Source organism: Jaculus jaculus, chromosome 9 (assembly GCF_020740685.1).
Source record: "Jaculus jaculus isolate mJacJac1 chromosome 9, mJacJac1.mat.Y.cur, whole genome shotgun sequence".
Taxonomy (NCBI): Eukaryota; Metazoa; Chordata; class Mammalia; order Rodentia; family Dipodidae; genus Jaculus; species Jaculus jaculus.
Window position 1 is genome coordinate 38,003,972 of NC_059110.1, and position 12,263 is coordinate 38,016,234.

Below are 12,263 nucleotides of genomic sequence, written 5' to 3' on the forward strand. Positions count from 1 at the left end.
GCACATTTTCCTTCTTTTATAAGGCTAACAGAATTGCTCTATGAATCTGATCACATTTTAAAAAACTCATTAAGACTTAGTTTAACCAGAAAAGGAGAACCAAAAAGCAATCAGAAGATAACATTGAAACAAAAGTTTTCTGAAATAACACAAAATCTTAAAATGCCACTGTAACAGGTCTTTGTATTTGTATCAACTGTGTGCCAAGGTTTTTAGTTTTCCTTTTTTGGATTGTAATTTCTGACATCTTGCCTCACATTTGTCATGTTCATTAATTGTCAGACACTCAGATCCACTATACTTGTTCTCCAAAAATAATGTTGATTTTGTACATGGAAACATTTCTCCCTCTCCTCTTTTGATTGACTATCTTCACTTGTCTTTGAATATTCAAGATAGTACTGTTTTCTTTAAATAGCAAGGAAGATACTTAGAGTCTTACAAATTCTGTCTTTTGCTGTTTCATGGGAACATCAAAGTTGTAAGCCATCACCAGATATTTAATTTGACAGTTTTCAAATAAGTAAATTAGTTGTATACTTCTTGCTTCTTTATATTACATAGTTTCTTTTAAAATGTCAAGTTTAATATGTACATGCCCATTTGTGCATATGTACCACCTTTGTAAAAAATAATTACGGCTAGGTTATCTTCTAAAGCTTCTCATTAGTTTCTTCAGTAAAAGTCACTTTAAAAATCTACTTTCCTCTTACTGCTTTGAATTTTTATGGACCCCTTTGCTAACATAAATCTCTAGCATTATAAATTACATACTATGTAATTGTATTTATATTACTTGATTCTTGTAACCAAAGATATCACTTTTTTATGCCACTTGACTCACAATAAAGCAGAAAAATTGTTGATATTTCTATTCCTAAATTCAATTAAGGGTACATAAATTAGTTATAAAAACTTTTTCCCCAATACAACCTTAACTTAATCTACTGATAGACAATATTGCTTATAAAATTACATAATTCTTAAAGCAATGTAATATATTTACAGAGCTATTTTTATAGTTAATTACTTATTTAATTATAAACAGAGTCTCACTACATACTTGGCTAGACTGGAACTTACCTTGGGGCTCAAGCTGAAGTTAAGGGAATCCTGCTGCCTTTGCCTCTTAGGATTCACATTATAGGCATGTGCCACCATACCAGCTTACAAGTGGTTGTGAAAAAAATTTCTTATTAATATTTTTGAATCTGTGATATGATAGCCTTTGTATAATATTTGGTTGACTTTGCCTGGTTGTAGACTATTTAATTGGTTTTATCTAGTCAGTCAGTTAATTACCTACTTTTTATAATGCTTACTTTTCTGTATAGGTACATGTTGTTTATAGATTTTGTATGTAATTATATATTTATCATCATGATACCTATAAATGGAACTTCTAACTTTGTTGCATGATTATATTGTTTATTATGAAATTATAGCTCTGAGAGTCACATTTGACAGGGAGCAGACTTATGTCAGAGTGTAAAAGCATTTTTTCAGATATAGTTGTGCAAGTACAATGATCTACTTCCACTGTGTGTAAGATTAGACTGTTGGTGCTAAAATTTAAAAGGTTCTGCTTGTGGATTGTAAGAAGACAAATGGTGCATCTCCTGAAGCAAGGAAAAATAGTACTGTAATTCAGTGTAATGTTGATAGAAATAGAAACCTTAACCAGTCAGCTTATATTTTTGGCTCAGACAAGTAACTATAAAATATCACCCATATGGTGGAGCTATGATAGTAAAGATACAGAAGTGACATTTTGCTGATGAATTTTCTGCAACCCTGTGCTTCCCCATTTTCATTTTGATACAAAAGATTTTATGGTGCAAGTTGCTTGCTTATTTGTCTAAGGACAATTCCATAGGATAAAAAATGTCTATAGTAGCATTTTTAGATGTTATGTTATTTCACGTAACTTTTGTTTCATTGTTATCTTCTGATTGCTTTTTGGTTCTCCCTTTCTGGTAAAACTAAAATTAAGCATAAATTAGAACTAGCCATGGATTTAAACCATATTTCATACTTACTACTTCTAAATGCAGTTTTTGAAGGCATTCAGAATATGTTGTTAGGCTCTGTCTTTCTATATGCCTGCCTTGGAATTGGAGCACTCTCTTAGAAGATCAGATTATTGATCTATGTAGAAAGGCTATCTAAATTCATATAGTAGTTGGTGAGTGGTGAATGTGTAGCCATGCATAAGCTCAAATGTATTCAAGTTAGACTGTTAGTTTTATTGTCTCTGAAGCCATAATTACTTCCTTTAAACCATAAAGTATTTATGTGAAATTTTGATAAGAATCACCCTTCTAAGAACATGGATACCTAAGTACATTTATAGGAAAGCAAATGGTTTTGATTCTTATACATTAAAACATAATTATCTCACAAGCAGGTTTAAGGTTAAGAACAGTGTGAGTATTTTCATTGTTAGTATTTTATCTCCATGCCATGTTCAATCCAGCTATATATGTCTTTTAGAAACTAAACAAATAATTAAGTAACCAATAGACAGGGGCTGTTAAATTTTCCTTAGCTTCAGAGATGCCCAAGGTTTTTCATGAAGGCATCCTCATACTTTAGACTCTTAGAAGTGAACTATTATATGAGTCAGTGGGCAAAGCAGCCAGGCATCCCAGGAGCTGACACAGAGAAGCTTCTCTCTTCTAACACTCAGCTAATCCTTAGTTGATAAAGCATAATTCCGAATTGACCATGGCTCTGCAGGAGCTGCAGTGGATGATGGGAGCTGTTAGTTGTAGGTTGGACTTGAGGTGTCAGCTGTCAGTTATTTTTTATATATGGATAGAAATAGAATATTCTTATTAAAAAATCAGAGTCTTGAAATTTTAAGGTTTATATACATACTCTATGGATGATGTTTTGTGGCCAATCAACATAAATTTATGTCTTACTGTGTTATTTAACTATTCAAGGGAAATAATTATGTTTTCATGATTTTTAAATTAGCTTGGTCAGATTATCTGTAACTTTCTCAAGGAAGTGTCATTTTATTATGTCAACAAAATTTCATTAGGTAAAATGTGCTAAATACCTAATGTTGTTTTTCCCTTGGAGGCAAAACTATTAAATAGAATCCAAGCATGCTAACAGAATTGCTTTCTGTAACATATTAGAACTCTATACATTTCTTACTTAAACAGAATCTGTTGGTTCAGTAATGCTTCCTTGGATTTTGGTACGGGAGATGAACATATAAAACATGTTTTTATAGTAATTATATGGATATTGTCCAGATCTGTTTGCACTAGAGCTTGAAGACACAATTAATCTATATTATTTACATTGTAAGTTAAGACCAGACTAGTGAACCAAAATTAACCCTGTAGAGTTTATTTCCTTTCACACATGTCATTATCTACGTTATTACTTTCCACTGGTCCTCAGGTCTTTTGCTTCTATTCCTGATAAGTTGTTGCTGTACCATTCAGAGTTGATATCTTTAGTTTGAAAATCCGCCACGGTTCTCTAGGATTCTTGTAGGATCTTGGTGGGAAGTTCTTTGATGGTTTCTTTGCCTCCCCATGTTCCAGGATGACCTTCCTTACTAGACCTCTGCAATCTACTTCTTTGGTTATATTGATGTTGCAGTTGCATACATTTCTATGTATGACTCCTGTTTCTACCTACAGTGCTGCCCTATCCTCTATATTCATTTCACTTAGCCCAACCACCTTATCCTGAGATGCAACCCCTCACACCATAAGTCTTTTGACAATTCAACAACTTGTTTATCACACGCCAAAGTTTGGTTTCATTATGATTATTTATACATACATTTGCCACTTTTTATTAAACTCTTCGCTCACTTTTATTCTAGCCATTTTTAGTATTATTGACAAGATGTTTCATATGGATACATCATGTGTTGGTACCCTCTTTCCCTCATCCCTGCCCCCATTCCATTGGGAACACTCCTCAGTGGGGTCATAGTTTATGCATTGTGGGAGCAGTAGTCAGTTATTTGGAGGGGGGTAGGTCAGTATGCCTCTGTCTCAACCTGTGGCTCTTACAGTCTTTCCATCCTCTCTTCCGCAAAATTCTCTGAGCCATGGTGGGTTAGTGTTGAGTCTACTTCAGTGATGAGCTCTTAGGACCTCTGGATCTCTGCTTTTGGTAGGTGTTGAGTATCCTCAGGGTCTTTCTCCTACATGCTGGCACTCATTATCAGGAATAGCCTGAAAGCTGCACTCTTACTCATCTCCCCAGTTCCTCAGTGGATTCAGCTGTGGTTTGGCTGAAGTGCTAGGGGTAGTTTATATCCTCCAGTCTGGCTACCTTCTGAAAAAGAAGAGCAGATTCTCCAACAAAAAGTCATGTCAGTATAGTTTAAAAGGTATAAGGGTTATTAATTTAGGGGAGAATTTGATGTATGTAACCCCTCTTTTAGCCAAAGAGTATTGAGAGCTTGACACTGAAGAACTTAATCTTTGCCTCCATAGGATTCTAATCTGGTTCTCAGTTCCAGATATGGGTTCCTTTACACTGAATGAATCTCTTAGCCAATCAGATAGCTGTTGGTTACCCCCTGAGGCTGTGTGGCAGTATTGCACTGGTGTTTATATCGCATCCGGGTATTTGCTTCTGAGTAGTGTAGACCTTTGGTTGCTCAGACCATTGTTAGCCATTTTTCCCCAGTAGCTCATGTAGCACTTTCTAGCACTAGACAGGCTAACTGCTGGGAACTGGCTTTCTTCTGAATTTGGGCAGGTCTCTCCATGCTCTGTATCAGCAACATATGTTGTCTTTAGCAATAGTGTCCTAGCTTTTGCCTCAGGCAGGTAATGAAGTGCTTTGACAGAAACCTGTCTTTATTTGGGGACCTCATAGGTCTCTCCAATCAATAGCTCAGTGTGGGTAGCAACCAATCCTTAGTACTGGGAGTTACAGGTTAGAAACAAAACAACAACAACAAAAAATCTTTTAAGCTTAGGCTTCATCCCACCCTCACCAGAGCCACACTTTTCAGGTGCTCCCCCCTTATTCCTTTTGAGGGTTAAATCTTTTAGATTGTTTCCAAAGATAAAGGTGTCTACAGTACCTGCTATTTTGGATTTAATTTTGTGTTTGTTTTCTTCTCCTCTCTCCCCAAACCCTTCCATCCATATTGTCTGGGCCTTGAGTTGCCTATCAGGTATGACAGCTACTCGAACAGGTCCAGGTTAGGAACTGCAGGTAAGTGACACCATGCAGCATTTGTCTTTCTGTGATTGTGTAAGTTTGCTGAGTATGATCTGTTCCAAGTCTGTCCATTTTTCTACAAATTTCATTGTATTATTTTTTTCTTACTGCTGAGTAGAATTCCATTGTGTAAATGTGCCACAACTTTGTTGTCCATTCATCCAATGATGGGCATTTGGGTTGACTCCAGTTCTTAGCTATAATGAATTGAGCAGCTATAAACAAGGTTGAGCAAATATCTCTGTATTGATGCATGGAGCCTTGAGGATAAATGCCCAATATGGGAATAACTGAGTCTGTGGTAGCTCTATGTTCATCCTTTTCAGGACTCTCCAAATTGATTTCCATAGTGGTTGTACAAGTTTACATTCCCATCAACAGTGGATGAGGGTTCCTCTTTCCCCACATCCTCACCAAGATTTGTAATTGTTATATTTCTTAATGAATGCCATCCTTACTGGAGTAATGTGGAATGTCATGGTTGTTTGAATTTGCTTTTCCCTAATGGTTTGTTATGTTGTGCATTTTCTTAAGTGTGTGATATAGCCATTTATAATTCATCCTCTGAGAATTCCCTATTCAGTTCTCTGCCCCACTTTTGGAGTGTGGTATTTAATTTTTTTATTGTTTAGTTTTTGAAGGTCTTTATAGATTCTAGATATTAGGCTTCTGGCAGTGGTATAAGTGGTGAAGATTTTCTCCCATTTTGTGGGTAATCTTATCGGCTCTGCTTATGGTGTGTTTGTGCGAAAGCTTTTTAGCTTCATGAGATTCCATTAGTTGAGTGATTGCTTAATTTCCTGGGTTACTGGGGTTTTGTTCAGGAAGTCTATTCCCAGTCCTATATCATGAAGAGTGCATCCTATTTTTTTTTCCTTCCAGTACTTGAAGAGTTTCAGGTCTTATGTTGAGGACTTTAATCCATTTGGAATTGATTTTTTTGTGTATGGAGAGATGAGTGGGTCTAATTTCATTTATCTGCATATGTTCATCCAATTTGTCCAGTACCATTTGTTGAAGATGCTGTCTTTTCACCAGTCTACATAATGGGTACCTTTGTCAAAATCAAGCAGCTGTAGTTTGCCCCAAGTTCTGGGTCTTCAATTCTATTCCATTGATTGGTCTGTGTTTCTGTTCTTATGCCAGTATCATGCTGTTTTTGTTACAGTGGCTTTGCAATAAAGCTTTAGATAAGATAATCACTTTCAGTACAACACCAAAAAACAGAAGTATAAGTAAAGAATTCTTGTAACCCTCATGATAACATGAGGACTCAAAGTGAGCTCACCACATGTGTGTTTGTATTCTATGCCATTTGATATATATGATATATATTTGATTTGAATAAATCAATTTCAACCATCATCCTATGATAACTGACTTCTAAATATCATATTAATTTTTATTATTGTATTCACAACAAACCTGTGATAAGGACAGGATCAGAGTTGTTCTAATGAAATGATGAGATCTCCTGTTTAATTAATTGCTTGGGCTACACATGACAATAATGTAAGTACTAGAACCAGGCATCCTAACATCAAATTCAGCTTCCATGATATGAGACTCCTCCCCCTACATTAATTCAGTTTGTAAATTGACAAAGTAAACCTGCTTCTGTAGAGATTGTCACTTTTTTTGCTCTTCTACTTTAATTCAACTTCATCCATTTAGTTAATCATCCAGAAATGTTGCTGGAGTAGCAGAAATTTGGTTAGGCTCATCCCTTTCAGTATTTCAGGTAATGGAGTGGAGTACAACCCATAAAAAAGGCATGCCTCTTTTTTTCCAGGATGCCCTCCTGGACAAGATAGACACCTGTTGTAGCCTCCATTGCTCTCTTCTGGGGAACCCTGATTGCCACATAACACCGGCATTAGGTCTGACCAAAGTTTCCCCTCAGCATACACTGCATAATTAAGCTGTTGAGATGTGCTTCTCCTGACTGGACAGAACAGCCTCACAAGGGCTCTGTTGAAGTGATAAAGCTGATTATGTCTTTAGTGGTAAAGGAATGTGATCTTAGAAATTTCATGGAGCTTTTGTTAATGAAGTAAAGAGAGTACTTAGCCACAAAAATGAAGTCACTAAAAAGAAAGCCTCCCCCCCCCTTTTCTTTAATAAACAACCTCTTCCCGATTAAAGGCCTAAATTTATTGTCCCCAGTAAACCTCCACTTAAATGAACAAATAACGTGTTTTATTATTTTAGTTTTATTTATTTATTTGACAGAGAAGGAGGGAGGTAGGGAGGAAAGGGGAGGGGGGAGGGAGGTAGGGAGGAAAGGGGAGGGGGGAGGGAGGATGGGAGGGAAAATGGGCACTAGGTCTCCAGCCACTGCAAACGAACTCCAGATGCATGTACCCCCTTGTGCATCTGGCTAACCCGGGTCCTGGGGAATTGAACCCCAGTCCTTTTACTTTGCAGCTAAGCACCTTAACTGCTAAGCCATCCCTCCAGCCCCCATATAACTTCATCTTAGGTGTATAGCAATCATGTCTGATCTTGTATTTATATGAAGCATGGGAAGTTAAAAATCCTAGAAAGCATATCTTAGGCAAGCCAGGAAGTTAAAATAATTTAATTGGTACTGACAGTATACCAAAGGAACTAGTTGTGATTCACATGCTTCCTTTTTCGGTGGTGGCTTTCATTCTAGGTCACTTGTCAGCATTTATTTTTCTTTGTCAACTTGTCCATCATGTTTGACTTATAAACTCAGCTCACTGTCATCCAGATCAACACCTTCCCTTTATACTCCTTTGTGTTCTTCCATATCTATTTAGTTATCCCTTAAACATTTTTCTCTATTTGTCAGAGGGAACTAAAAATTTAAATGTACTTTGTGGATATCCTGTCATCATTTGCTATATTAGTAATCCTGATGAGGGTTCCAATCACATCATTCCCCCTGGTAGTACATGACATAGTTGAGGATGTCTGTATTTCTTCACAACTGAACCAGCATGTTTTTTCTCCTCTGTTCAGTTGCATTATTTTTATTTTTCTTCTCATTTAATCATTTGACTTTCACTAGCAAATTGCCCTTTTCATTTTAATCATCTTCTGCTATATAGTGACATATTTCTATTAGACTCATTTCATGTCATATTCTTACTTCAAGCATCAAACCACACTTCATTTCTTAAAATGCTTTGTGAGGTATTCCAAAAAATAATCTATGTATCTCAATGGAATCAAGTACAACATTGAAATGATGGCTGCTCATTCTGTTTACTAAAAGCATAAAAAAATTTTCTGTTCATTAAAACTGTTACAGGACCCTCTTGTTTCACCACGCTTAGTTCTTCCTCTGGCATTTGTTAAATTTGGAACTGTTGACAGGATATGTTCTTGACCTTATTGTCCAGTATTTACCTAAGACTTGCCATGCCACTGCCTAACCTCATGTCTATCCAGCTTGTCTAGTTAACTCCCCAGACATGCTTTTTCACTACTGTTGATAATTGGTATGTTTGTATCTATCTGTGAAAATTAAGTTATTTAAATTTCAGATTACATTTTTAATCTCTTACTGTCTTTGTTGGCTAGAATACTACTGCTTGGAACATATTAGATGCTCAGGAAACCTCAAATAAATAAGAAATAAAAAAGTTAATAGTAAAAACATCACTTTGGAGATGGCAGGCTTGCTATATCTTGCTATATCTGCCCCTATTCTGCCTTTACATCCCCTATTTCAGGAACCTATATCTCATAGCCGTTGCTTAAAAATACTTGATTTGCTTGTGCACAGTAATTTGACTATTTTACAAAATTTATTTTTGTTATACTTGCAAGGTTTAAGAAGTCATTCTATATTGTGACACACATTTTAAAATTTTTAATAAAATTAAAATCAGATTAACTTCATTGTTTTGCTACTATCCTCCTTCCATTGTGGACTGTCCTTAAAAGCACTTGTAAATGTTCCTATGTCTTCCTGACAGGTAATATTTGAAGCTGAAGTCTCAGAAGGGAGAAATGGTTATATTGCCATCGATGACATCCAAGTCCTCAGTTATCCTTGTGGTAGGTTTTGATTAAAAGCTGTATTTTTATATGTCCTTTCAGTACTTGTCTTGGATTGGCAGTCCCTGTTGATTGTCATTTGGTCATTGCTGTCCCTTTTGCTGTTAAGAACACAGGGAATAGTTGCAGAATTATCAAATCAAGTATTTTTTCAGAATTGTAAGTAAATATACTGTAGAATTCTTTTAGTTTATTAGTGAGAAAAAAATATTAATGCCAACACAACTCTCAGCAGGACATGGTGAGTTTTGTGAGCACCCTTCCATTCTCTGAGAAAGCAAAATTGAGAAAAGAATCAGAAGCCAACAACAGGGGAAAGAAAAAGTAGCTTATCTGGCCAGTTTAGGTTTAGTTGAAATGAAGTGAATCAGTTCATCGTACTGTAAGCTTTTGTCTCTTTTTTTTTCTTATGTCATAATAAATATTTGGGTAGTCAGCGTTAAAATAATAAAATGTTTACTAATGAAAACCTCCATTTAGTAAAACCTAGTTTGTTTTTAGGTCTTGTAATACATGATGTTTGTTGGGATTTATTTCTCATAACTAAATTTGTGTTTAAATCACCTTACTTGAAGGCATTCAGTGGGCCAGGCAATACCACTGGGTATCTAGTCAGGCTTCCTTTCATTTCCCAGCAGCAGCATTTGAAAATAGGCTCATGGAGTATTCTGTTCAGTAATCCTCCCTGGTGCACATCTCTAATATATTGTAAGCAGGAAGCACAGGGGTCAGCATATGAGAGTTAAGGCCTTTGCCCCCATTGAGTGGTTACCAGACTCTATTACCTCAGAATCCTCTACTAAGAATGGTGAATCACACAGCCGGGCTCTTCCCTCATTCTGATCATTATGTTGGGATGGGTTCTGTGAATTGCATTTCTAGTCAGGTCTCTGATACTGTGGTCATTGCAGGAGTAGAGTTCCTTCTTTTAAATGCTTATTCTAACTCAAGGATTTCTTTTCCTTGAGTTCCTACTGAAGTAAGTCCCTAGAGACAGATGTACCAGACAAAGGTCAAGTCACATATCCCATATAGTATATTCTCTGAAGTAACAAAATAGAATGATCTCACTCAAAGTTCCAGTTGATTTTGTTAAATTCTCTCAACCCATAGTGTAAGTGAGCTGTATTTTTATGTACACTTCATGGACACTACCTAAATATCAGATTCAAGGAAAGGCTTTCATGAGTAAATACAAGGAAAATAATGATTTGAGCATAATGGCAGTTGCAGAATGGTATGGTTCTCAACAAGCTTGACTTGTGTTTACTGAGGTTTTGCTTTGGTTGTTTCTATTATCTTTCAATGGTAAACATGGGATGGAACTTCAGCAGTAAATGATAAATGCAAAGAACATTGTCTTGGCATTCATATCATTCCTCTATTTGTACTACAGGCATTATTTTTCAGTAGCCTGTTATTTCGTTTGGGTGACTTTCTCATAGTAATAAGGAAATAGGGAGTGGACAGTCTAGTTTTGAGAAATAAAAATGTGCTGTTTTCTTTGACATGCTATAGGACTTTAAATAGTGATGTAAAAAATTGAAGAGGATATGATTAAATTGTGAAGAAGTAGTTCCAGTGGCTATGTAGTTGTATTTTAGAATACTTATGTGTTTTTTAAAAGATTTTTACATTAGACTTTGATATGTTTCTGTTTATTTCAGTGAATTAGAACTTGTGTTATTCCCATATGCGCCCTGTTTTGACAGCCATTAGTACTGACTACTGGGTGTTTACTGTTTGTAGATCTAAACTCTTGTAATTATTAGGCAGTGGGGGAGTACACCTTCTAAGAAAGGGAGCTGTGAGAGTGAGAGAGAAAATGCATTTTCTAAGAAAAAGAAAGGTCAGAATTCTGCATATTAGTGTTGGGCAACTGTATTACACAGAGAACAATATTCTGTTGTGGAAAAGTACTATGACAAATTTCATCATATAACTTATTTTTGTTTTCTATTTTCACAGATAAATCTCCCCATTTCCTCCGCCTAGGGGATGTGGAGGTCAACGCAGGGCAGAACGCTACATTTCAGTGTATCGCCACTGGGCGGGACGCTGTGCACAACAAGTTATGGTTGCAGGTAAGCACAGAGACTCTGAGCTTGACTGCTTTTGATTAAAAAACAAAACACACCCCACACCCCCACACACACCCTCACCCTCACCCCCCCCATACCCATACCCACACACACCCACACCCCCCCACACACACCCACACCCCCCCACACACACCCACACCCCCCCCACACACCCACACCCCCCCACACACACCCACACTCCCCCACACACCCACACTCCCCCACACACACCCACACTCCCCCACACACCCACACTCCCCCACACACCCACACCCATACCCACACACACCCACACTCCCCCACACACCCACACCCATACCCACACACACCCACACTCCCCCACACACCCACACCCCACCATGCTGCTTGTGGTCTTCTCATTTTCTGTATGTGTGTGTGCACATCTGCATAAAATAGTCTATGTGGGTTTGATTTAATTGACTGCAAATTCAAATTATATAATGCTTTTCTAAGGAACATGAATGAAAATTGAATGTGTATTTGTATCTATTGAAGTTTAATAATTCTTTAATGCTATCCTTAAACTAAAGAAAATATCTATAGATTTGTTGAAATAGGAATAAAAATGAAAAATTTTTCTCATTTAACCATATTTTGAAAACAACTTGTAAGAATATAGTTCTTGTGTAGAAACTATTGTATTTTGCTAAACTTTAGTTAGTACTTCCTTAACCTTTTGGGAGTAGAAATTTGGAAGGGAGCCAAGTAAAGTTTCTTTCTTTTTTTTTTTTTTTTAAATTCAGGATTTTTGTGGCTGAGTGCATATTTGAGGTCATCTGACATACACTTGTGAAGTCTTAAGTAAATACTTATCAAATTAATTGTGGTTCACACTACAGCTTAAAAAAACATACAATTGGTGAAGCTTCAAAAGAATCAGAGAAAAGGCTGAAGAGCAAAGAATGCTTTGCTGGT

At 36.5% G+C, this 12,263-nt stretch overlaps 1 protein-coding gene across 11 annotated transcripts in view; it reads left to right on the top strand.

Moving 5' to 3' along the window:
• Positions 1-12,263, top strand: part of Ptprk (protein tyrosine phosphatase receptor type K) — a 566,086-nt gene that overhangs the window by 295,327 nt on the left and 258,496 nt on the right. For all 11 annotated transcript variants that reach the window (XM_045159865.1, XM_045159856.1, XM_045159858.1 and 8 more), the window contains exons 4-5: positions 9,165-9,246; positions 11,215-11,330. In XM_045159865.1, the coding sequence (XP_045015800.1) occupies positions 9,165-9,246; positions 11,215-11,330 (198 nt within the window). The remainder of the gene's footprint in view (positions 1-9,164; positions 9,247-11,214; positions 11,331-12,263) is intronic.